Source organism: Lissotriton vulgaris, chromosome 2_1, assembly GCF_964263255.1.
Source record: "Lissotriton vulgaris chromosome 2_1, aLisVul1.2, whole genome shotgun sequence".
Taxonomy (NCBI): Eukaryota; Metazoa; Chordata; class Amphibia; order Caudata; family Salamandridae; genus Lissotriton; species Lissotriton vulgaris.
In genome coordinates this window covers 1,057,642,518-1,057,670,203 of record NC_141687.1, presented here as the reverse complement: position 1 = coordinate 1,057,670,203, position 27,686 = coordinate 1,057,642,518, and the positions used below count along the sequence as shown (strand labels likewise).

The following is a 27,686-nucleotide window of genomic DNA, read 5'->3' as shown; positions in this document are numbered from 1 at the left end:
ACATCCCCCAAAGAAATAGCAATATCTGCTAAATTGAGGTTGATTCAGCTGAAAGTACTCCACCGAGTATATATTTCCGGCACTAGGCTGATATTGATGGGCCGAAGTGATGATGGGCTCTGTAGGAGGAGATGTGGGGAGGCGGGAACTTTCTTTCACATACTGTGGGAGTGCCCATTGTTGCAAATTTACTGGAGGCGGGAGCACAAATGCATGCGGGAGGTATGGGGAGTAGAACTGCATCCAGAGGTTAAGCGGTGCCTTCTGAACATTTGGGAACCCACAGATCTTTCGTCAAAAGTTAAAATATGGGTAACACTAGGATTGGCAATAGCAAAAAGGAATATAGCACGACTGTGGGGAGCGGTAACACCTCCAACGCTCAGCTCCTGGAAGAGGGATATGGACTGGTGCATGATCCAGGAAAAGACACTACGTGGCCCGGGGTTGCCCCCGGAAGTGGTTAGGAATATGGTCCAACTGGAATGAGTATTGTGGCATTTTGTGTGAACCCCCCTGTATTGCACCCGTTGATGATCTAATCACAATGTAAAAGACTCCTGTATTTATAACATCCAACGAAATTCTCTTCCAGCCATGATTTACTTGTATTATGTAATTGCAATTATATCTTTGTGCAACCAGCAAACCCTAGATGTGATGACCACTCAATTAAACTGTTTTTACTAATACAAAGATTTATAAAAAAAAAAAAGTATTTTTGCTGGGACCTACCCACCTGACACGTCTCACCATTTTAAAATAATTAAACATATCTTGCGTCAAGCCCGTCTTAGCTCCTAAAAAATTTAGAGATTTGTTACTCAGTGTTATCAAATTTTCTCTATCTCCCTCATTAGATGGAGGAACATTTGCAAAAAACAGTGTGTATGGGGCTGCTGCAGGTGGAAGGTTCAAGCTAATGAGATTAGTTCTATGAGCCTGATTAAGGGTCATACTTTTATCTGGTCTGAGGCAGTTATCTGCAGTAAGGGAGTTGTTACCATTTATTATATTGGACTCATTAATGCCCCCCCTCTGTTGCCGTCCTTGACACTTGCACATTTGGGGATTTTGACATCTCAAGCCCCGATCCCCCAGAGCGACTAACTCTCTCCCCACTACTTATCTGCTTGCCATAACTGGGGGTATCGTCTGGTAAGGGCTGCTGTAATTTTTATCTGTCCCCCTGCGCCTACCTGGGTCAAATTGTTGTATGCTTATATCCTTTAGGTGCCCTGAGATTGATGCCAAGCTAGACTCGATTAAGTTGAGTCTATGCACCAAGGTGCCAACAACATCTTTGATGAAAATAGTTAAGTTTGAGAGAGACTTCGTAATTCCACCCGTATCATTGCTATTTTGGCCTTTATTTTTACCTTTATTATTTATACTTTTTACGCGTTCTTTTGCTCTGTTGTTGGCTATACACTCCTTTCCTGGTGTTGTGCAGTGCTTAGGTTTTTAATTTTTGGGGGTGGGCGGAACTTCATGAATCTGTGGGGGTAGTGCTGTAAGGGCTGATTTCTTGGACACACTCTTTTATGAGGGGGGTAATGGTGCTGCTTCCAAATCAATTAGTTCTCGTCCCTCCCCAACTGTATGCAGCCATTTTGTAAATAATCAAATGTCTTGTGCGATGTTGGTTTTAAAGCCACATCGTGTAGTACCTGGGATGGAGGATTAATTTTGCTAGTATCGATTGAGCCAAAAGACTCTTTGTTCAACTCCTCCTCCACATTGGAGATTTGTTTTTCTAGTGCGCCCACCGCCCCTGTCAAATATTTCATAAGGGATGCACTAGGATCTTTAGCCTTGTTCACTTTTTGGCCAGGAGGTGTGGTATGCAGTTTATTTTTCCCCATTTCGTACCCCCCGAGTGATTCCTGTCCTAATAAGAAGAGGCGGAACTTCTCCTTCTATATTTCCTATACAATGAAACTGATAGTCGGCAAAAGCCCCCTCTTTCAATACAATTGAGGGAAGAGGGTATAATCCAAAATTAGAACAACCAGATATATAAAAATACAACTATACAGTCCTGGGGGATTAAAACCTTTTAATAAGTTAGCCCCCGTCCCATGCGCCTCAAGGAGAACCCCCCAAACAATCAACAAAGCAATGACGCGCAGTTTATATGTCCCATATATCTAAAAGTCAGAGCCCGGAATTATACACACTTGTTAAAAATGTCAATGGTTACCGTGGAATAGACTAGTTTGAATGTTTTCGTCAAGGAACCAAGACTAGTCCTCAGTATCGCGTTGGCGAAGCCCGAAATGCTCAGCCCCCATTCCGCTTTTCAAGCGCCTCCAGGCGCTTGTTGATGGCGTCACAGACCGGCGCCACAGGGGGAATGCTGGTGCTTGGGGTCCCCTGATGTGTTGGCGTGCAGCAGTAAATACCGCCGGGACAGGGAGACAAAGGTGAGCGTTGCGGTCTGCCAAGACCGTTTGATAAAAGTGTGGCCTTGTCCTCAGTATCGCGTTGGCGGAGAAAGCCATTTAAAATGCAGGAACAGAGTCACTACAAATAGAACAGTGACATAAAAGCGATTTCACAGAGGAAGAGAAGAAAATATGGACAATGTAGCACAATCTGGACGCTCCTTTAAGGAACGACATACTACCAGGATCTAATTATGCCCTCTAGATAGCAGTTGAGTCTCTGTTCATTTCCCGGGCGATCAAGGATTGTGGTAGAAGCAAGGCTAATTCCTTTTGCCTTTCTTTCTGGAACAAAGAGGGATGCATTTGGCTATAATTAAGATTCTCCTGAATGGGATCTTTATTATTAGTCATATACACTGCAAGGAAATGCCTCCTTTTGCCTAGTCACCCCCAATATTTGTTGAACTGATCCTCCTGGTGTTTCTATTCAGAGTGCACTGAGGCCTGCTAACCAGACCTCCGTGCCAGTGGCCCGACCCAACGGTGTATGCCAAATTGTCTGTACACAATTGGAAACTGCTAATTTACCTAGAAGACCTTAGTAAATGGTAGGTTGGTACCCAGGGCAAGTAAGTTAGAAGGGTACCCCAGGGCGAGGGCCACTGGTTGTGCCACCCAGGAGGGCATCAAATAAAACAAGTTCACTAGTCCACCACTGTAGACTGGTAGAGCAGTCATGCAGTGCTCTCCGCTTTGATCATTTAGAGCAATGGCAAAGCCACCACTTCCCCTGGACAAGTGCATGCGACCTCTCTGGCAGGCGTACTGAGCCCTAGGGGCAGGATGCAACCTATGGCACTGGCAGGACATGTGCCCTACATCTGCTAACAAAGCAGGCAAAACAACTGCTTTTACTGTGAAAAGGCTTGGCCAGCCCAACTTGAGAGAGAACAAAGTCACACACTGACCCCTCAGCTGTGATGACTCCTGAATGGTGCGACAAAACTGGACACTCCAAGTTATCAAACAACTTGTTACACTAAGCTCAACTTGTAAGTCACAATTAATGTAACTTTTTGCAGAGTGAAGTTTTAGCAAATCTGCCACTATGTTGCCTTTAAAACCCCTGTGGCTTCCAGGGAGTAGGAAAGTCTCCTTTTTTGTCAATGTCATCCCCTCTTTTTGCCATGGTACTGATATTTTGTTTGACTGATGTGCACTGGGTCTGTGCTAACTAGGCTCCTGTGCTTGTACTCTTTCCCTAAAACAAGGTAGAATGGTCTAATTGTAAAAACTGGCACCCCTGCAAGCCCCTAGTAAGTGGTACTGCTAGCACTAGGACATGGGCCCCAAACAGGATCTCCTAAGGGTTGCAGCAGGTATTATGCCACTTTCAGGGACCCCCCCAAACAAACAGCATACAGACTGCCATTGCAGACAGTGTGTCCTGGTGCAAACCAAAAGTGAAAACCTGACATGGTACACTCACTGTGTGCCATGCAAAGTCACTACATGTAATATATGTAAGTCACCCCTACAGCATATGCCCATGTGCTGTTTAGCTAAATTACTAGATAGTACAAGTGAACAGGGAAATCATCTTAATTATATGTACTGGGCACTGATCCCATGAACATGATGGCTTTACAGAAACCAACAGTGTTTGGTATCAAAATCCTTGTCTTTATAAATCTCTATTGTTGTCAGTACAAATTGTATTATGACAAGCACCCAGAGGGCACCTTCGAGGTGCCCCCTGAAAACCATACCACTATCTAGTGTACTGGAAGACTGGTATCGACCAGCCTGCCATCAGAGACGAGTTTCCCATCCCCTGCACGTGAAATCCCACGCTCTACGAGACTAGAAACAATGCGTGCTCCGGATGAAGGTGTTCACACCTTCCCCCAGCAGGATGGCTAGTGATTTAGCATATAAAGGCCAGGGACTTCAAAGCCCCTGCCGCCTTTGATATACAACTTCGGCTTTTCTCAGACCTGGGAGATTCACCCTCTGCAATTAGGCCCTTTAGGCATCAAGACAAGCAGGTAATTAGCTATGCAAGTAGACGTGTTGCATCACCAGGCTAGTCACACCACTAAGGTGGGCAGCCTGATGTGCTCCACGAAAGAAGGGTTCAACCATCTTGATTTTGGTGAAATTGGGAACTCTGGAACAGAGTTATGCCCACTCCCCGCAGGAAAGGGTCATTTAGGGACCACAAGGGTAAGTATCCCATTTACTTTACTCCCCTTAACATCAACTAAATTCAATGTTCAGGTGGCCTCCTGACACCAGGAACGAGGGTTCACCTGACTAAAGGACAAAGTAGAAGAATGCAAGAACTGTGGATTAGCTGTGGACTTGGTGTCAAATCCTGCCAGCCTGTTCCTGTCCAGACAACGGCAAAAGCCTAGATTCATCCTGCAGCTGTGCATTCTCAAAAAGCCTCAGAGGGCTGCCAGCACTTCACCAACCATCCTGAATCTCGCTTGAAGGGGAGAAGTCACTTGCCTGCAGGCAACGACCGCATCAACCCGGTAAACACTCCTACAGACCACTGAGTACACCAACGCAGCAGCTGCCCAGAAAGAGGTCACCGTGCTCTAGGTCAGATCAGTCTCGCCCCCAAGTGGATTAGGAGATTATTGCAGGAACGGATTTCCAAAGGAAAGGAATTCCAGAATCTGGAAGCTAGAGTCGCAAACCTGCATCCGCCCTGGCGTTGAAGCATAAAAGGAGGAGTGGCGAGTATATGGAGAATGGCAGACCGGAGATTGCGAGAGGGGACGTACCTAGGTAGAAGATTGTTGATAAATTGGGTACTGCCGGCGTGGGGGGGGGGACTTGAAAATGATGCAGGCTGTTTTAAATGCTACTCATTGGGGAATAGGGAGCCAATTAAGTTTTTTTAACAAGGGTCTGGCTGATTGCCAGCGTGGCTGTTGATGTATCAATCTAGCGGCTTGATTTTGATCCAATTGGAGACGTTAACTGAGAAAAAGAGGAAGGCCTAAATAGATGGAATTAGCATAATCCAAGTGTGACAGTACTAAAGCTATCACCACCTGGATCAGGGCCGACTAAGTCAACATCCGACTGATCTTCCAGATCCTACGGAGCTGGAAGAAACAGGAGGACTCCACCGTGCCTAATTGAGTTTTTAATGACAGGTCCTTATCGATAATCACCCCCAGGCTCTTTACCGAGGTGGAGGGAATAGGTGGAGGGAATAGGTGGAGAGCCAAGTTCTGGAGGCCAGTAGTGTGGGCTCCAGAACATTTGACTTTTGCCGTTAAGCACTAGTTCGGTCTTGCCGGGATTCAGCTTCAGGTGGTTAAAATCCTTCCATTGGCGGATATGAAGCATGGTGCCCTGAAACTCCCGATGGATTCAGTGGAGTTATCTACTGTAAAGATAAGTTGAAGATCGTCCGCATAATTGAGCGTGATGGCCTTGAATGCTTTCAGGGACTGGATCAAAGGAAACTAATACAAATTAAACACTAGGGGGGACAGTGAGGAACCCTGAGAGACCCCACAGGAGGTGTGAAGTTTGGGAGCAGTGAAAGGAGCTAGGCGAACCGCTTGAGTGCGGTCTCTAAGAAAGGACCTAATCCAGCTGTAAGCAGAATCACAGACGCCGGCCTGTCTGACATGGTCCAGTAAGAGGGTGTAATCGACCGTGTCAAACGCGGCCGAGAGGTCCAAGAGGACAAGGGCCTGTGGGATTCCCTCATCAGCATTATCTCGGAGAGAGTTCATAACTGCAGTGATAACGGTCTCGGTGGAGTGGGCAAGACTAAACCCAGCTTGAAGGGGATCCAGATAGTTAGACCGCTCAATGAGGTTGGAGAGATGAGTGGTTACATGCGCTTCAAGGACTTCAGCCAAGTAGGGGAGAAGGGAGATAGGCCTGTAGTTGGAGAGGGTTAAAGGATCTGCCCCCTCCTTTTTCAAGAGGGGGATGACAACTGCCACCTTAAAAACATTAGGAACCTTGCCCTGGGACAAGGATGCATTAAGAAAGGTCAAGATGGGAGATGAAGACCGAAATAAATTCCTTTAGGATGTACGGGGGCAGCAGTCCCTGGGGGAGCCGGATTTAACCCTAGTCAATAGGGCCTGTAGGGAGTGTACATCTAGAGGTGGAAAGTGGTCGAAGGAGCAGGAACTAGAGATGGGTGCCGGGGGATCAGTTTGTTGAGGTAAAACATTGAGGTGATGTTGGCTGTTTGGATCAGGACAGTCCTCTTGCAAATGTGTTTCTGGAACACTTTCAATGCTAGGAAGACTGTTTTAATTTCCAAGTAATTGAGGTGTTTTACGGAGTCGAGGGCGTTTTCTCTGGCCTCGTATTTTCAGTTGAAGGAAATTCACTCCCCATCCATTGAGGGATGCGTCTGTAGTGCTTGTCACAGAAGGAGTTGGATTTTTGAAGGGTCTGCCTTGTGTTAGGTTGTTGGATGCCCACCATTGTATTTCTGCTTGCAGCCTGTGTAAAAACAACTAGATCCTCCCAACTCTGTGGCCTGTACCCAGTGGTTGGAAAGCCATTCCTGGAAGTGGCGCACATGTAGGCGGGCATGAGGAATGAGTGGGATGCACGACGCCATCATGCCCATGAGCTTCATGACCTTCCGGTCAGAAATTGACCCTTCTGGTAGAGGGAAGTTTCGTGTTTGATGGCTTATATTCTCCTTTGTGTAGGGTAAGCCCATGTGAGTTTTAAGTGGAGTCTTGAACCTAAGAACGTTTTTTCTCTTTCTGGATTTGTGAAGGGATTTTTTGTGATTTATTGAGAATGCCAATCCTTGGAGCGTGTGGATTGCTGTTTGAACATGGCTGAGACATTTTTGTTTTGTTTCTGTTCTTATAAGCCAGTCGTCTAGGTAAGGGTAGACATGTACTCCATCTTTTCGCAGGTGGGCTGCAACTGCGGCGAGGCACTTGGTGAAGACAAGTGGTGCTGATTGTATTTCGAAAGGGAGAACCTTGAACTGGTAGTGTTCCTTTGTGTAGGAACCAGAGATATTTTCTGTGGTTTTTGTTCAAGGATATGTGTAAATAGGCGTCCTTGAGATCTATTGTTGCCATGTAATCTTCCTTTTGTATTTGTGGTATTATTTCTTGGAGTGTAGATATTTTGAAATGCTGCGTCAAAATGAACTTGTTTATGTACTTTAGGTCCAGGATTGGTCTTAGTGATAGGTCCTTTGAAACGTTCTTGCCTTGGTACAACTTCTATTGCTTGTTTTTGAAGAAGCCCCTTCATTTCTGAATGTAACAGTATAAGTTCTTTTTTGAAGAATTTTTATCCTTGGTGGAGTTTGTTGGTGGCGTTTAATAGTTCTATGCAATCCCATATTTTACCAAATTTAATATCCAATTGTCTGTGGTGATTTTTTGGCACTATTGTAGGTATTGTGATATTACGCCTCCCACTGGTGTGTGTGGGTCCTTTCCTGTGCAGAAGTCAATTTGAGCAGTTTCCTTTTCCTCTAGAGGGCTGGCCTCTGCCTCTTCCTCAAAAGGACTGCTTTGCTGTTGCCAGCTTTGGTATCCTGTTTGTTGGTTTGATTGTTGACCATTCCCATGTTATGTTATGTTATTATAATTTATAACACGCACAGATACTCAAGAGTGACACGGCGCGGAGCCACAGGTGAGAGAAGAAAGGGGACCGAAAGGAAGAAGGAGAGAAAAGCCAAATTAGGCAAACAAGTGGGTCTTCAGTTTCCGTTTAAACCGTGCAGTGTCTTGGATGGAGCGAAGCTCGAGAGGGAGTGCGTTCCAGGCCAAGCTGGCCTTCACAGTAAAGGAGCTACCTCTAAGCCGCTGAAGCTTGTAATGAGGAACTCGAGCCAAGCGAAGGGACAGAGCGAAAAGCACATGCAGGAAGATAAAAGAAAAAGCTTCTCTGCAGGTATACAGGGCCAAGCTTATGAAGGGCACGGTGGGCCAAAACCAGAACTTTAAACCTGACTCTGTGCGCCACAGGGAGCCAGTGGAGAGAATGCAAATGATGTTGTACATTGATCCTAGACGAGATGCCTAACAGCAGTCTAGGCGCTGTATTCTGCACAACCTGGAGTCGCTTTAACAAATAGGCCGGGATGCCTATGTAAAGAGCGTTCGCATAATCCAGAACTTTAAACCTGACTCTGTGCGCCACAGGGAGCCAGTGGAGAGAATGCAAATGATGTTGTACATTGATCCTAGACGAGATGCCTAACAGCAGTCTAGGCGCTGTATTCTGCACAACCTGGAGTCGCTTTAACAAATAGGCCGGGATGCCTATGTAAAGAGCGTTCGCATAATCCCAGCGAGACAAAATCAAGGCGCAGATTTCCGTCTCTTTCGCTGATTGCGGAAGCAGTTGGAAGAAACTCCTCAGGTTTTAAAGAGACCAAAGCAACATCCAGGCAGTTTGTTAATGTGTGTTGATAAAGAAAGGGACTCATCGAATCACATCCCCACATTTTTTGCAGGCTGACCCGTGGAGGATGGCAGCACTGAGTCTGGAGGCCACAAGAGTTGGCGAAAGTTAGATGGAAGTTTGCCAAAGAGCAGAATCTCGGATTTGTGTTTGTTGCATTTCAGCTGGGCATTCGCCAGCCAGCTGAAAACTGCAGCGAGACAGTGCTGAGCCGTTGTAACAGAAAACTATATTCTATCCCAGGTAAAAAGCAACTGTGTGTCATCGGCATAGGCCATAACCTTAACCCCTAACTCCTCAGCCAAATAGATCAGAGGTGTGATATAGATATTGAAGAGGAGAGGGCTAAGGACGGAGCCCTGTGGAACCCCAGTCGTGACTGGTTGAGGAGGGGAAGAACAAGGGGGAAGCCAAATCTGCTCGATACGGCCTTCCAGGAAGGACTTAAGCCATGCCCACACTATGCCGTAGACACCAATCCCTGCTAACCGAGCCAGGAGAAGGTCATGCGGCACAGTTGTTGATGGGACATTCGCTGTCCTTGAACAAAGGCTCCTCTTACTGTGGGTTTTCTTCCATTAAACCCTCCTCTTTTGAAGGTACACCTTGTTGTGGGGCCCCCATCGCTCTTGCTGTTTCATTGTCTTTTTAGGTCTCGCCTAGGCAACTCTCATGCGCTGCTCTAGGAGAAGACAGAGAGGGACCTACAGGGAACAGCAATACACGGGGCTACCAAGACCAGAATTCCCCGCATGCCAAAGACGGAGCTGTAGACAGTCCGACCTAAGGAAAGAAACACCTACCTTTCCGGTTTCTCCGCAGCGGGGTCTGAAGTCAGGAGGAGGAGGAGCTGATCCCGGAAGCAGTACGGTTCCACCAGTAAAAGCGGAAACGACCCAGGAAGAAATGTCTTGGACCATCAGGAGGGAGGAGCCGAATGAGGAGCCGAGGACGGAAGCGAAACGAAACGTGGAGCAGGACGCCGAGATCGGAGACCGCGATACGGAGCCGAACGCCAGGAGTGTGGTCAGTGGCTCAAACGGTGAGTGGCGGAGGAGTCTGACGAGCCCTGGACAGAGGAATGGTGGTGTCCACCAGAGGAGGCTGGAGAACGGGCCGCAACTCCGGAGAGTTGCGGCTGAGCCGGTGAGTGACGCCGCTCCTGGGGAAAGCAGGTGGGGACTGTTGAGGGAGGTGGGAGGACTGTTGATGGAGGTGGGAGGACTGTTGATGGAGGTGGGAGGACTGTTGAGGGAGGTGGGAGGACTGTTGAGGGAGGTGGGAGGACTGTTGAGGGAGGTGGGAGGACTGTTGAGGGAGGTGTGAGGACTGTTGAGGGAGGTGTGAGGACTGTTGAGGGAGGTGGGAGGACTGTTGAGGGAGGTGGGAGGACTGTTGAGGGAGGTGGGAGGACTGTTGAGGGAGGTGGGAGGACTGTTGAGGGAGGTGGGAGGACTGTTGAGGGAGGTGGGAGGACTGTTGAGGGAGGTGGGAGGACTGTTGAGGGAGGTGGGAGGACTGTTGAGGGAGGTGGGAAAGAGGTACACGGCCAATGTTTGTTAGTAAACGCTCACCAAACCAGCCATCTCCCCTGTGTTAGTAGCCTCACGATCCCCCCCATATACCCTGATCTAACCCTTGAATCTCTTTTGTTACGACATTCTTTATATTTTAATATCACCCCATCCAGGGCTTCTTCACTTCTTTAGGCACTACCGGGTGTAGGTGACGGGTTCAAAGTGTGACCCAGTAATCTGACAGGCTCCATTTTCTCTCCTTTTGTTAAGCTTCCTGGTGAAGCTAACGCCACAGATACAACACCACCCTGCCAACTATCACACACCAGAAGAGGAAAAAGCAACGCTGGCAGCTTCAACCTCCAACCCTGAGAGCGAGAAGACCCAACCAGAGGCAGAGACTTACGATCCTATAGTCAAACCCAAAACTGTGTCACTTGAGAATAAAGAAACTACTGTTCGACAATATATTGCCTCCTCGTCTGTATATCCGCCCTGCCCTCCCACAATGACCTTTAGAAACTGGTCAGCTTTTTTCAAGCACTCGTGCTTGTGCTGGCATTCACCTTGCGGTAGCGAGCAGCGGTGCGCGTGCTAATTGAAAACAGATGGCGCACACGCCGCTACTCGCTCCGGCAAAGTGGATTCCAGCACGAGTGCTTGAAAATAGCTGTTCCCTTCTCAACTGCTTGTCTTGCCGTCGCTTTCTCTTCGAGAAGACTGACAGAAGTTACACAATTGAACAAGGTGCGTGTGAGACTATTTAAATATGCAAATCATATTACACCCAGAAAGCGCCGGAGGGATGTTCACTGGTGAATTTGCATATATGTAAATCCATCGTTATCATGGGTTTCGCTCACTGAATTTAATGATATTGTACAGTGAGTGCATGGTGTTCTGCTCATAAAACTGGAGATGTGGACGATAACCACGTGCTCCTGTAAATGAACAAATTCCTCATGCAGACCACGGCGCAGAATGTTTTCCTCTGGAGTTTATGAAGTAGGAGCTATCTGTTTTTGCCTTTCCCAGGGCTACTGCTGCAGTAGTTCCCCACTCCGACATACCGGGACCTCGAGAGCCAGTGGTGCTGCACTGCAGACCTCACGCCTGTACATATTTCAGGCACCTAGCATACAGGTGAAATCATTCCTATCTGCAGCCTGCACGAGATGCAATCATTCCCTGCATTCCTGCCAGCAGACCACAGCCTATACCAGGCATTCCTGGAGGCAGACCCCAGCGCACGCGAGCTACTTCTGTCGCCTTCGAGGACCTTCGACTTACTCTCGTCAGCCGGCTCCAAATTAAACTCGTCAAACCACCAGTTCCAGCTGTCTGAACAACTGATTTCACTGGAAATAAGCTCCCCATTCCCATTGTCCCTAGCAGGCAGCAGCCTCTGGCAGGAACCGCACTTGTGGGATCCTCCCTCGAGCTCCTGGGGTCTGTGGGAGCAACACCACTTACCAGCAGTGCGTGATAATAACACACACTATTAAGGCCTAAACATCTCCCCATGTTGCTTGCTCCCATCCGCACTTCCATTGATGTACTTCTTGTTGTTTATCCTAGCCATACCCCTTTCAAGTTCTGTTGTCTGTGTTGCCCCCAGGCCCTGCTTCCTCAACCCAACCTCTGTAGACTGTCTCTCTCCCGCCTCCTTTGTTGCGCCGTGTTCCAGACTGATCAGTACTCCCTCTGTGATAAACGAAAAACAAGCATTGGCATGGCCAATAGGTCTCACCTTTGGGACCTTATAGGTATTTAGTTATGCAGCACAATATCCGTGGTGCAACATCAACTGTTTCATGGCTAAACACTTTTAAGTTCCCAAAGATGAGACCTATTTGGCTATACCAATGCTTCTTTAATCTGCTAGAGAGATTCATCCACTTCCTTTCCAAACAGTGCCTCCCCTGCAAATGGTCTGTTAATGATGGAGGTTTGTACCTCTTATTTAAAACCGGATATTCTAAGCCAGGTATGCCTTCTTAGTGTAGTGCCTCTGCACACCTGTCTGCTGCCTCGAGTGCTGATTTAAGGCATGTGTTTGCAATGTTTTTTTCTTCTTAAGACAATAGTTTATACCCTTTTCTGGTCTTCTTCCGGGAGATTGTTGAGGAGCTCCTCAATGTCATCCCATTGTTGGTGTCCGTACCTGTTCAGCTGGGCATTAGAATTTGCCATTGCGTCAATGCCTCTAGCCATCCGTTTGCTTTCCTTCTCTGGAGGTGGTCTACTGTTAGAGATTGCATTCGCTCTTCTCTTGACGGTGGTGACGATGATGGAGTCAGGTGCTGCATTTCCCTGGATATACTTTGGGTCCATGGAAGAGGGCTTGTACTTTTTTTTCGACCCTTGGAGTTAATTTCCTGTTTGAGGATGGCTCTATGAAGGCTTCTTTGCCTTTATCCAGAATTCTTGGTAGCATTGGTAGGTATTGTGTCCCCTTGTTGGCTGGTGCTTCTAAGAAGAAGCATGTGTCCCCTTTTTCCGCTTCGAGGAAGACCCCGAAAGCGTCAGCTGCTCCCTTTACTGGGGTGTTGCAGAAGGCTATGTCATCTGGTGGGGAAGCCTTCGAGGGATAACAGCATACATCGTCCTCTGAGCTTTCTGTGTCAAGGTCATTCCATTGGTCCTCGAAAGTTTGAGGCTTCTTCCTCTTCGAGAGCGTCTATGTATTCTTCAGGGTCTTCATCTCATGGTTCTGGGGTTGGAGGAGACTAGAAGATATCCTCTTCTTCCCCTTCGGCCCCTTTCACCCCTTCTGTGTCTACATTGTCCGCATCAGCTACGGGGATTTTCGGAATATGGAATTCCTTAAGTGAAGTGAACTGTGGAAGCACTCTGGCAGAATTTGAATGGGGTTTTTTCCATGGCCCCTACCTCGCCATTTGTTAAACCTTGATGTCTTCGGTATTGGGGATGTGTTTCTCAGAGTGAAGCTGTGCAATCCAGTTGCAATGTTGATGTTCGATGCTGGCTTTCTATTTGAAATAGAGCTCTTTCGGAGATCTTCCGGAAAATTTCAGAGCGTCCCGTCTTGCTTCCAGACCCAACGGTGGAAAAAAGTATCTGAAGATGGCTACCACGCACAATAACCTCCAGTGCGCAGTCTGACGTCACACAAGGTACGTACCTGGCACCAAATGGTGGTCGATGACGCCCAGAAGAAAAAATAAAAAAGGACTATTCCCGACCCAACCACTAGATGGTGAAATAATGCACAGCATGTGAATCCAGAAAAGGATTCACGCTGTAAAACACCCTTACAACCTAATAAACACTACCCCACCCTAAACCCTAAAATTACCTCTACCAACCCGTAATCCTAAAATCACCCTTACCTAACCCCTTTAAAAACAAAAAAAAAATCTAAATATAGGTTACACTTACCTGCGATATCCTTACATTTTCGTTGTAAAGGCGTATGCGTGGTAAATGCATGCGCGTGGTAAAGGCATATGCGCGGTAAAGGCATGTGTGGTAATCGTTTCCCTTTCAAAATCATGTCGGTTACTATCATCCCAATATGAATATTATTTTAACAAGTCAAACAGTAGAAATTTTCCATTTTTAGCTTTCAAACCAGGTCGGCACTAATGTAAATTCAGAGTGTTATCCATCCAGTTTTAAAGAGATTCATACTCTAAACAAATGAATATCTAGCAAAAAATATTCCCCATTGTGCCATGGAAAATATCTCCAAGCTAACTGTTTACAGGACTAACATCTGGAAGACAATACTACAAGATATTAATTATTGCCATGGTTTGGTATCAGGCCCACTAAAGAGTAGAAAAGAAATACCTGTATCGGGGGTCATTAATGATCATTTTCATTGCTTGTTCCCAGGTGGCATTGGATGGTACACGCTGTGAACATAGATAACATTGGATTTTATATTAAAACTCAAATAGAGATAACGAATTTGCTTGAATTTTAATGTTTCAAAAAACTGTTTAACAATGCAAATGTAATAGTTTAGATTACTGACATTTTATAAAACAATACTTCCTAGCTGGAAACTGCAAATAAGTTTTTCCTTTTCAAGGTGATACCACTAGAAAGCTTAGTGATAAACAGATCGCGAAAAAACAGGAGATGAAAACAGGATGTACAGAGCAAACAAATATGAAAGATAATGTGACAAAGATGGGGAAAAAACAGATCAATGCAAAAAAAACAAAAAAAACAACAACCCTGAGCGTGTATGTATGTGTCTGTAAGGCGAGAACCAACAGGATATATATATTCCGTTCTTGGTTCGTAGCCGAGGGGGTGGTGCGAGGGGGGAGGGGCTGAAACACGTTGCCTCATCGTCTGGAAATGAATGAGAAAAATTGGGAGATGGGGGAAGGTTAGCGTTTTAGATGGGGAACACTTTCCTAAGATGCCGAAAGTCACACAAGGGTTCAGCACGGATAGCTCATTCACTGTCAATCCTCTACAGAGAAAGTCTTATTTCTGGTCACTCAACGCAGACGCGGAGCTTGGTAAACCAACTGTTTGACGATATCGGTCTAATCCACAGGGAGGTTCGGAGTGGCGGTCTCACCAGCCAAGCAGTGAGGAGTAAATTGTCAGACTGGTACCCCGAACTCCTGATGCAGACTGACTGTAGAAGCACAACAGTCCAAGGTGATTGTGCACACAATGCAGGAGAGGCACGTTTGCAATATTTACACAAACTGTTGAGGATTTGAAATGATGCCAAAAGCTGCAGATTTGCCAGCAACCCGTTTGTTGCCTCGAATCTGCAGCGGGTCATCCAATGAGATAAAGAATCTTGGTAAGGCTGGTATGAAAGCAAAGCTGCCACGGAGGTTAGTGTTTGTTACTGCTTTCGCACTCTATTGCCCAGACCATATAACGGTCACTTGCAGCAAAGTACGTGAGCCCCCCACAATAATCACAAGACATAAACCAACTGCACATTTTCCTTCCTGTAAGCCCTGGCATGGACAGCACCACAAGCCTCACCTCCTTCCTGTCAAACCCTTGTGGACTATTCCTGCCATAATAGAAGCCATGACCAGAACAGGGACGTTTCTGGCACGATTGTGTCTATCCCTGGCATCATGATGGTCCTGTTCCAATGGAGCACATTCTTTATAAATGGTGTAGTCTTGATATAATTATGCTATTCTTGGTGCCCTATATTATAGTGGTGTAGAATTTGGTGCACCCTAGAACTGGCAACCTATACTGCAGGCTTAAAAGTTCTAATCAGTGCTGACCGCTTTCACAAAATCAAATGGCAAAGGGAGGTCAGAGTATCCTTAGTAAGCATGGGCATGGCAAAACACTGGGAAAATCCCACATGTGCCCCCTTCCCTTATAATGAGATCCTGAAAGAGAAATATTGCGATCTGGTGATCAACAACACTTACAGAAATGGTGATACGTCCTCCCTTATGGGCAGATTTATGGAATTTAAACCATTCCGCGCCTGGAACAGAATTGGGAAACCGTAACAAAACCACATGATCGGAAACTATATTTCCAGTTCAGGGTAGGCTCATTACCAGTTAAGTCCTGTACAGCAAAATGGGTCACAGAAGGCGATGGAGCATGCCCAAAGTCACTGGCTCATTTGTTGTTTGTCTGCCCCGCACATGTTGGCCCGTGCCAATGGTGGCGGACGCGAATTTGTAGGACATTGGGTACCAGAAGGAATGAAGACGCACAAATAATACTGCACACAAACACCTCAGCCTCTATTGTCATTGCAGTAGCAACATTTCTGGGATGGTTCTGGGCTATTAGATCGAAAGCACTCCATGCACTTTGAAGGGTTTATTAGGCAATTTTAACCTGAAGCGGTACATGTGAACATGTTTTATTGCCTGCGATTTTACTCTGTATCCTAGTACCAATTTACGTAATGAATTTTAATTGATTTTATGTTTTAGTATTTCATAGTTCTAAACCATTTTATCTCTTTCACCAATCCATCTTAAGATCTGGCACATCAAAGTATGGTTCTAAAACGTGTCTTTGTATAGTGTTTTATGGAGTAGGTACTGTATGGAGAGTAAGTTTATGACTTGTACATCGAATAAAGCTTGTTGGATGGGATTGGCTATTCTTGGCATAACATTGGGGGGAGTCACCGTCTTGTTGCTATTCGTGATATTCGATGTTACTGAACAGGCATCAAAGTCAAAACCGGTTTATGTGTGGCAGTAGTGTATGAAAGCACAAATAAAAGTGGATTTTCAGGAAATACTGGAATTTGCTCTTTACAAAAAGGGACAGTTTAATCCATACAGAAGAAAACAGAATCAGTAAAATTCAAATAGATAGCCTTATATGATGTACCAATTAACCATCAACATCCAATAAGAATTAAAACACTACATGGATGTAGGATAAAAACAAAATAACGTGTACAAATTAGGGCTTCCGGGTTTTATGCGGGTTATTTTTTTTAACATGTCCTCCTATATTTATCCATGCTTACAAGTATTTATTCCTGTTTATTTTGAACTTTGCAAACTAATTAATCAATCATTTATTCACTACTCACAGAGCATACTGGACGCCAAAGAGGCTATCTAAGATCAGCAGCAAAAGGGGAGAAGCTGCCCCAAGTGCTGAGAAGTAGGTGCAGACAACCTACATATGTTTTGGCAGTGTACCCATTTCATTACTCAAAATCACTCACCCACGTCTTTCAAATGGACAGTCTTGGAGAAACCGTTCATTCCCTCCCACATCACCAATGTGAGTGATTTTCTCCATAAAAAAGAACAGAAATGGGTGTTGAAACTAGGGACCGATCGAACAGGGTTAAATGATGACATTCCCTGGTCCTCGTTTTGAATCATCTCCAAGAGGTGCACTAAACAGAGTGTGGTAACTAGATTCTGATATAAAGCCCTATCAGCACTTACACCCAGCAGACGTACCTCTATAAAACTGTGTTGTAATCATTGGCGCCAACACCACACTTTTGGCCTTTCTTTCACGACCTGTACCATATGACCATATGATGACCTTGACTGTATGACCATATGATGACCGTGACCACATGACTCTTGAGATGGGCACTGCAATCCTTGTTGCCGCTGCCCAAGCGAGATTGTTAGTTATGAACATTCCTCTGGGTTTGCAAGTTTATTACACCATGAGTTTATTACACCATGACTATTGTTGTATGCGGGGCTACATCCCCTTGGGTTTCAGGCGTAAATATAGAATTGAACCTTTATCGGAGAAACCGAAGGCTCACCCGACTGTCAAACCCTGCTGTTTACAATTCAGTAGACTTACATCACCCAGCACGCCATTGGGCAGTCTGCCCGTAAGCTCATCCAGTTATTCGGTCTGAAACATCACAGACGCTTGACGTATTCAATGGCGCGTCACGTGAGTGTTCCTAACCAATGAGGGCCAGCGTGATATAACCAACACAAAAACAGACCGCCGGTACCTCCCCGGACGGCACAGATGCCGCTAAGAAGTACCGACGGATAGGTGAGTGCGCGCTGGAGTTTCATTTAGTTTTATCGAGCGGTAGCACGCTATTTCAGCATGCGGTTCGCTTCAGAGCAGTTATCAGTAGTCTGCTGTATTGTGGTTCTTCAACCACGGGGCACTTGATCTCACTTAGTCTGGTAAGCGGGATTAGATGGTCCTGCTAGCTTGAACAGCTTCTTTGGCATTAGATTCTGCATCTGAAGGATGTATGCGCTCACTTGATTAACAGGACAACAACTCTATATGTCCCACTTTTGAAGCGGATATGACATCTTTCACCGCCCCTCACACTTTGCTAGAATTTATACAAGCCTCGAGTGTCATACTGAGGACAGCACTCCATAGCTCAGATAGATCAAGTTCTGGCACTTCATGGTGGATGATTCTTGTTTTTGAATTTATTCACCTTTTTCAGAGCGGCGTTTCACCAGTCCTGAGCCGCAGCCAGGCGGGGTGAGGTATACACTTCTTACTAGCCAGGTAAGAAGTATTCTGTGAAACTTGAAATGGTTCAATTTCCACGATTATTATTTTACACTAGTTTGTTCAGTGTGTTTGTTCAGATTCCGAGACGTGAACCACACCTATGTTGATGATTACAACAGGTGCAACAAGAAGGCTTATTTCGGACAGCTATGGAGGGATTAGCTCATGCCATGCTTTTTTATTTCAGTCCACCGCTGACTATGTGAGAAGATCTGGAACAGACATACCTAGAGGTTCAGGTGACATTTCAGTGTCGTTCCTACACTATATTTCACTCATTTGTAATACTTTTGTCACATTGGGGATTTTCTGTTTGCAGTAGCTGTACATTGAAGGTCCTGAAGAAAGCAAGGCTATTGGCCGGTTTTGCTGAAACATGTCGACCACGTTACACCACTAGACAGGCCATAGATTTTACCCTGTCTTGGCTATTTTTAATATTGGTGCTAGGAGCTATACTCTATTAAATTATTCTTTTGCTCCTTAAACCAATTTTACTTACCCTCTTTATTTTTCTTGGTATTCCTTTGCACTGCACACCACCCTCTTTTTAACCCCGTCAGTTACTTTACCAACACACATGGTCTTGACTATAATACCAACACATACTAACTAACAGGAAGGTTAATTTCTTTCTGCTAGAGAAACAAGATCCAGTATAGTGTTGGTCCTCGGAGCCCCAAATGATGAAGGGCGGTTCCGAGTGGTGACTGATGGGAGCCAGAGACCAGACACTGATCTTGATCTGGCATGTTCTACATCACTCCTCTTTCAGTCATATGGCAAGTGGGAGCGTTACACCTTCACTGTCCTCGATATTAGCCTGTCTTACTCCTGACCCTCTGGTACTTTTTTGTGATTAATAATTGGCAGTGTACCCAACTCGAGGAATTTTGGAAGGAGACGTGTAGGAGAGTAGGGTCTGCAATCCTATGATCACCCAGATTTTTTGCTTTTGTTTCACTGGTTTACGACTTTCTCTGGCTGTGGGCCTGCTAATCAGACCCACAGCCTGGCTGTTCTCTTTCTAAATTACAACATGTACCCTAGGTGCATCTACCAATTGGTACTGGCCCACCTTATCAGACCCTGTAACTCAGGGCATAGGTGTACCCAGGGCTGCCAGGGGCTGCAGCATGTATTATGCCCCCCCTGGCTGGCCTCCTAAATTTGACACAACTGGCTGCATGACAGCTGGGGCAAAGTCGTGTAATCACCCTTTGCTGTAGGTGTAGTATACCTATACCTAATCCTAAAATGGACACACAGATTCCTATCAGTCACTCCTATGGCAGGCCTTGACAATCCTGAAGGCAGAGTGCTTGGAATCGTGTGAGATGGTGCTCTGGCATGAGCTGAGCCTGTCTGCAGCTTGCGGAACCAAGTCCTAATAGCTGTTCCATGATATTGCATACCATATACTCTTAAGTGCATTATAATCCTCGCGGTTAAATGCTAACTTTGGTATTGCTTTATCAAAACATGTCGAGTAAGGTGTCATACGAATTGGAATACTAACCCCTCGCCAATTCTGGCGACGGGGTTAGCATTCCACCCTTCTAGAGGGACACGACATGTATGTAACTGTGAACCCCGGTTAAAGTTAACTAAAGCCTCAGCTCCACAAAATGGATGCTGCCACCACAGACACGAGTCTGACCTCCTGCTGCTGGGAGTCCTTCCAGCGAGGGAGGCTTGGACAAAGGGTTTCCTGTCCGGGGCGGTGCTAGCACCGTCCCAGACATGGTTTTGTGTATCCTGGGTAGGCAGGGCTTTTCAGGAAGGTGACTGCTGAGTGGCACCCCGGTGCTCACTACGCATAGGCCGGTCTGAACCAGTTCCAGGGGCACACCAGCCCCTGGCCTGGGGAAGTCCGGCATGGCAGAGGGGTGTAACCACCCCCCTCCTAGTCCCACCCATAGGCAGGACCTAGTCAGCGGGTCAGCCCCTTACCACCTAAGCAGTTTGGGGTTTTCACCCTTCATCTGATTTAGCCACAAGAGGGGCTTATGGTCGGTCTGAATCTTGAAGTGAGTGCCAAACAAGTATGGCCTCAGCTTCTTCAGGGCCCAAACCACAGCAAAGGCCTCCCTCTCAATAGCTGACCAATTCTTCTCTCTGGGGGTCAGCCTTCTGCTTATAAAAGCAATGGGCTGGTCTTGACCATCAAAATTCAGCTGAGATAGAACAGCTCCCACACCAAACTCAGAAGCATCTGTTTGGACAATGAATGGTTTGGAGTAGTCTGGACTCTTGAGGATAGGTGCTGTGCACATGGCCTGCTTTAGGTCATCGAATGCTTTTTGACAGCCTGCTGTCCACTGAACTTTTTTTTGGCATTTTCTTACTTGTCAGTTCATTTAATGGAGTCACAATTGATCCATAGTTCCTGACAAACTTCCTATAGTAACCAGTCAGGCCCATTAAAGCTCGAACCTGAGTCTGGGTGGTTGGAGGAGCCCAGTCCCTGATTGACTGTATTTTGCTCTCCAGTGGCTGAACCTGGCCTCCACCTACAAGGTGGCCCAGGTATACAACCTGTGTCTGCCCTATCTGGCACTTGGTGGCCTTGATAGTGAGGCCTGCTGCTTGCAGAGCCTCTAACACTTTCCTCAGGTGGACCAGGTGATCCTCCCAGGTGGAGCTAAAGACAGCAATATCATCTAGATATGCTGCACAGAAGTCATCCAGCCCAGTAAGGACTTGATTCACCAACCTTTGGAAGGTGGCAGGTGCATTTCTCAGACCAAAGGGCATTACCACAAATTGATAATGCCCACCTGGGGTTGAAAATGCTGTCTTGGGCTTGGCATCCTCAGCTAACCTGATTTGCCAATACCCAGCTGTTAAGTCAAATGTGCTTAAGTAGTTGGCTGAAGCCAATCTATCTATAAGCTCATCTGCCCTTGGTATTGGGTGGGCATCAGTCTTAGTGACTGCATTGAGACCCCTGTAGTCTACGCAAAACCTCATCTCTCTCTTACCATCTTGGGTGTGAGGCTTTGGCACTAGAACTACTGGACTAGCCCAAGGGCTATCTGAGGGTTCAATGACTCCCAACTCCAACATTTTCTGCACTTCAGTTTTTATGCAGTCTCTAACATGATCAGGCTGCCTGTAGATTTTACTCTTGACTGGCAGGCTGTCACCAGTGTCAACCTCATGGGTGCACCAAGTGGTCTGACTGGGTGTCAGAGAGAACATATGTCTGAAAGACTGAAGAACCTGTTTACAGTCTTTGTTGATGTTCAGAGAGGCTGCCACAAAAGACAACACCATCTACTGACCCATCATCAGGATTCTGAGTGAGCAGGTCTGGGAGAGGGTCACTCTCTTCCTCCTGTCCCTCATCTATGGCCATGAGCAAGCTCATGTCCTTCCTGTCGACATATGCTTTGAGCCTGTTGACATGGAGTACCCTGTGGGGACTCCTGGGAGTTCCAAGGTCCACCAGGTAGGTGACCTCTCCCTTTTGCTCAAGAATTGTGTGGGGCCCAGACCATTTGTCTTTGAGTGCTGCTGGGGCCACTGGCTCCAACACCCACACCTTCTGTCCAGGCTGGTAAACAGTCAGGACAGCCTTTTGGTCATGCCAAGCTTTTTGAAGTTCTTGACTGGCCTTAAGGTTTTCAGATGCCTTCTCCATATACTCAGCCATCCTGGAGCAGAGACCAAGTACATAGTCCACTATGTTGGTTGCAGGCTTTTTGAGAGGTCTCTCCCATCCTTCCTTCACCAAACACAGGGGGCCTCTCACAGGATGCCCATACAAAAGTTCAAAAGGGCTGTAGCCAACCCCCTTTTGTGGGACCTCTCTGTAAGCAAACAGAAGGCAGGGAATCAGGACATCCCATCTACGCCTGAGCTTTTCAGGTAGTCCATGAATCATCCCTTTTAGGGTCCTGTTGAACCTTTCAACAAGCCCATTGCATTGTGGATGATAGGGTGTAGTGAACTTGTAGTTGACACCACATTCCTTCCACATAGCAGTTAAGTAGCTTGACATGAAGTTTGCACCTCTGTCAGAGACAACCTCCTTAGGGAAGCCCACTCTGGAGAACACTCCAACTAGGGCCCTTGCCACCACAGGTGCTGTGGTGGTCCTAAGTGGAATAGCTTCAGGATACCTGGTGGCATGATCCACTACCACCAGTATAAACTTGTGCCCTGATGCTGTCTGGGGTTCCATTGGACCAACAATGTCAATCCCCACTCTTTCAAAGGGCACCCCCACCACAGGCATTGGTATAAGGGGGGCCTTTGTTGTGCCACCTGACTTACCACTGGCTTGGCAAGTGACACAGGAGCGACAAAACTCCTTGGTATCCTCATTCATGTGAGGCCAGTGAAAGTGTGAGACAAGCCTGTCCCAAGTCTTTGTCTGGCCTAAGTGACCTGCTAAGGGAATCTCATGGGCCAAGGTAAGTAGGAAACCTCTCTGAGACAAGGGTACAACCAGCCTCCTGGTCATGCCAGGCTTGGGGTCTCTTGACTCAGTGTACAGGAGTCCATCTTCCCAGTATACCTTGTGGGTACCTGTGGCGTTCCCAGCAGCCTCAGCAGCAGCCTGCTGTCTGAGAGGTTCAAGAGAAGGGCAGTCTAACTGGTCCTTCCCCAGGTCTTCCCTTGAGGGTCCCCCTGAACCCAAGAATTCAACTTGATCAAGTTCAAACTCTCTAGGCTCAGTTTCCCTCAATTCCTGTAGGTCAGCCTCCTCTGAGACTTGATCCACAACCTGGGGCAAGGGGGAAGGCACAGCCTTAACCCTACTGCTCTATTTCTTGGGAGGTGTCTGGTCCATTGTTCCAGGATCCAGCACCTGTTCAGTGGGGTATTTCCTGACCTGTGACCTGGTCACAGCAAACACATGCGCTGGCAAGCCTAACATTTCCATGTGAGTCCTCTGCTCCACTTCTGACCATTGTGATGACTCCAAATCATTGCCCAACAAACAATCCACTGGGAGGTCTGAACTAACTACAACCTTCTTTTGGCCAGTTACCCCTCCCCAGGAGAAAGCTACAATTGCCATACTGTGATTGGTAGTGACATTGCTTGCATTGGTCACCGGGAATTCTGTACCTGGCATGATCTGTCCAGGGTCCACAAAGTTAGGTGTCACCATTGTGACACTGGCACAAGTGTCCCTATAGGCCTGAGCCATTTTTCCATTAATGAAAGGTGTCTGTCTGTATTTGCCCAAAGTATTGGGACTTATGTCAGGGGACATATCCATATCCCCTGTACTGACAAGGACAGCCTGAGTGAGTGTACCAACTAAGTTGTCACACCCCTCAGAACCCAGGGTTAACCCTACTAAACCCTTGGGAGGTGCACTACCACTGCTGACTGTACTAGGGGGCACAGGTGCCTTAGGGGCTGCAGTGGCAGGAGTCTGCCCTCCTCCTTTCTTGGTGCACTCACTAAACCAGTGAGTTTTACTTTTGCAGTATTGGCACCACCTTTTAGATTGGCCTTCTTTCTTCTTTTGGGGAGCCTGACCCCCACCCTCTTTGGGTTGTTGGGGACCTGTCGAAGACTTCTGGTCATTTTGTTCCCCCTTAGAATCTTTACCCTTCTGGTCTGCTTTCTTCTGACCACCTTGATTCTGGCCCTGGTTCTGTTTAACTCTTGTTCTAACCCATCTGTCTGCCTTCTTTCCCAATACTTGGGGAGAGGTCAGATCGGAGTCAAAAAGATGCTGATGCAACAACTGGTTCTGACAATTGTTTAAAATTTGTTCTCTCATCATCAAATTATACAATCCTTTATAATCAGTAACCTTACTGCCCAGCAACCAGCCCTCAAAAGCCTTAGTGGCACAATCTACAAAGTCAGACCAATCTTGAGACTGAGTTTTCTGGGTATCCCTGAACAGCACCCTGTACTGCTCAGTGGTTAGGCCAAACCCTTCAACCAGTGTATTTTTCAAGATTTTGTAATTGTTAGCATCCTCTACCCTTGTGGTGAGGAGCTTGTCTCTACCTTTACCTTCAAAGGAGAGCCACGAGATAGCTGCCCACTGACTCTGGGGAACACCTTGCACAGTGCAGGCCCTCTCCAAAGCAGTAATACATTTGTGGATGTCATCCCCTTGTTTAAAGGGGGGCACTATCTTACCAAGGTGCTTTGTATCAAAACTCCTTTCCCTATTGCTAGGTACAATGCTGCCACCAGTGGGGACTACCCCACTTAACTGTTGCTCTCTAGCAAAGGCAAGCCTCTCTTTGGCCAGGGCAAGTTCTTCCCTTTCAATCCTCAGATTGGCTGCACTTTCTTTAGCTTCATACACCCTCCTCTGAGTGGAAGTCATCCCTCTTTGAGAAGAGTTGTGAGAGCCATTGGTTTGAAGGGATCTGCCAGAGCCTCTTGACAGAGATCTGGCTCGTCCATTCCCAATGTTAAGCTGACCTGATAGTGGCCCCAGGGGTCCCCCAGTACCACTGTCATGTTTGCTTAAGTTGGACCTGGTTAGTCTACTGACTTCTACCTGTCCCTTATCTGCCTCATCCCCAGAGGGATCCTCATCCTCATCCTCCTCCCCATCTTCGTTCTCAGTTGAGAGGTGGATTAGGTCAGGGTCTCCTCTGGTTCCCTCAAGGGGAGGCATGCCTCCATCTGGATTAGAAGGGCTAAGAAGTCTCTCAGCCTTTCTGGCATCATAAGTCTCCAGGAGACCAATCAGAAAGGAGGTGGTGGGGTTAGCCCCTTGCTTAATCTTCCTAGAGGTACACACTTGTCGTAACTCATGGAAGCTAAGCACAGTATATCTGGAAGGAAGGACCTGTGGAGGGTCCACTGACACAAGGGGAGACTCAGAGTTTCCTCCTTTGTCTGACATACTGTTTCTAGTGTGGTGTAAGTGATGCACCTACCTACACTATGTGTTTACCTACTGATCCCTTGCTAAGAGTTGCAGCCAAGGTGTGCTAAGCCTTGAGGAGCTGCAACAGCTGGTTCAGTAGAACTCAGAGTATTCTAAGCTTAGTTATATGTACTAACAGTACTTATGTGATCTTTCAACAAGATATTCTTAGGATACGTGTGGTAAAACAACAGCAAGCTCAAATCCCAACCGCTGCTCACCAATGTGAGAAGGTGGCCTGATATGCAGTGCTCACTATTCTAGTGAACACTATGTATCAGTCCAGCAACCCTTATTGATGATTGGTTGTAAGTCAACCTTATAGACCAGCTATCCTAGTAGCGTGGATACGAGCAGTCTAAGGCTAAAGACTCGAGAGGGCGTGTTAAGCCAGCTGTTCACCACACATATACCCCTTGAATACCAAGTGAAAGGACACCACACAAGTGTTATGAAAATAAACAAGTTATTTATTAAGATTCACAACAGCCCTGTACTCTTTATGAGGACAGGGTACTAAGCACAAACCAAAACTCTTACTTAAGTTAGCACAGTATATACAAATGCCCGAGGGGCACGGAAAACGATTAGTTTCTTACCTGTCGGTGTAGTTTTGCAGCTTGATGATCTTTCTGGATTCACTATGCTGTGCATTATTCCGCGGTCTTGTGGTTGGGTCCGGATTCGTAGTCTTTTCTCTCTTTTTTTTTTTTTTTTTGTGTCCCAGGTGGGCGTCGGCGTCACCCTTCCTTGGGTGTATTTCCGGTGACGTCGGCATGCTTCCTGCGGAAGCTCCCATCCCTGGGCGCCATCTTCGGATTCTTTTTTCCGTGTTTCCTCCGTTTCCGAAGTGATGGCAATGTTCTATGTAGGTGAATTTTCCTTAACCGCCTTGTATGTAAAATCCATTTTATCTATTCATCTTTTTTTTTTTTTTTTTTTTTTTTTTTTTTTTTTTGACCACCCCTTTTCTCTCCAGCCTCATCTTTCTGGCGGAGGTGGGTGGGTTCGCTAGTGAATCCAGAAAGATCATCAAGCTGCAAAACTACACCGACAGGTAAGAAACTAATCGTTTTGCAGCGTGAATCTTTCTGGATTCACTATGCTGTGCATAGATTTTGTAGCGGTTTCTCATTTCCGTGGCGGCTGGGTGGAAGATGAGTTCTGGTTTCTGAATATGTGCTGGAGCACCTTTTGTCCGACTTGCGCTTCCTTGTTCATCTGCACATCCACGCAGTAGTGTTTTGTGAACGTGTGCACTGAAGCCCATGTTGCCGCCAGGCATATGTCCTGTATGGGCGTGTTAGCCAGGAAGGCTATTGTGGCCCCTTTCTTCCTAGTGGAGTGTGCACGCACTCCCTCGTCTAGTTCCTGTCCTGCCCTGTTGTGGCAGAGCTGAATCGTATGTGCTATCCATCGTGCAATAGTGTTCTTCGTTACTGCTTTGCCCATGTAATTTTTGGCGAATGACACAAAGAACTGTTTCGTTTTCCTGTGCTGCTTTGTCCTTTCAATGTAATGCATGACCGCCCTTCTGGCGTCCAAGGTGTGCAGAGCTCGCTCAGCGCTATTGGTTGGTTTTTGGAAAAAACTCGGTATCTGTATGGACTGGTTCATGTGGAACCTGGAGACCACCTTCGGCATGAAGTGTGGGTCCGTCCTCATCACAACCCTATCACTATGTATTTGTATGTAGGGCTCCTGTAGTGTCAGCGCTTGCAGTTCGCTTACCCTGCGTAATGACGTTATAGCAACTAGGAAGGCTGTTTTCATGGTTAGCATCTTTAAGGAGGCCCTGTGCAGTGGTTCAAAGGGCTCCTTCATGAGTTCCGTGAGAACTATGTTCAAGTTCCATGCTGGTGGTGGCACCCGCTTTGGCGGTGCGATCCTCTTTGCTCCTTCCAGGAACCTCTTGACAACCTGGGATGTGAAGAAGCTTCTGCCCATCTCACCCCTTGTGTAGGCTACTATAGCCGCTAAGTGAACCCTCAAGGAGGATGAACTGAGTTTTCTGTCCAGCAAGTGTGTCAGGTATCGCAGCACTGTGGAGTCTTTCTTCATCTTCTTGTGAAGTTGTTCACGTTTGCACCACATCGTGTATCTTTTCCACTTTGCGACATAGCACCGCCGTGTGCTCGGCCTCCGTGCCTCGCGAAGGACCCTGAGGGTACTCTCTGGCAGTCTCAAATGTGCAAACTCTATGTCCTCAGGAGCCATGCTACTAGGCTCATGGTCTCTGGCTCTGGGTGCAGCACCTCCCCGTTCTGCATGGAGAGCAGGTCCTTTCTTCTGCCGAATCTGTGGGGTGCACTCTGTGACATCTCCATGATCTGCGAGTACCATGTCTGCCTCGCCCACTGTGGCGCGACCAGTATCAGGGTCATCTTGCTCGTTCTGCACTTGCTCAGTACTCGGTGTATCAGTGGTATCGGGGGGAAAGCGTAGGCAAATCTCCCGGACCAATCTATCCATAGGGCATTCCCAAGGGACCCCTCTTCG

The 27,686-nt window shown here is 46.9% G+C and overlaps 1 protein-coding gene across 4 annotated transcripts in view; it reads right to left on the bottom strand.

The window, feature by feature from the left end:
* PRPF40A (pre-mRNA processing factor 40A) overlaps window positions 1–27,686 on the bottom strand; it is a 963,502-nt gene that overhangs the window by 688,809 nt on the left and 247,007 nt on the right. For all 4 annotated transcript variants that reach the window (XM_086956681.1, XM_086956683.1, XM_086956684.1 and 1 more), the window contains exon 13: window positions 14,162–14,226. In XM_086956681.1, coding sequence (XP_086812807.1) covers window positions 14,162–14,226 — 65 coding nt within the window. The remainder of the gene's footprint in view (window positions 1–14,161; window positions 14,227–27,686) is intronic.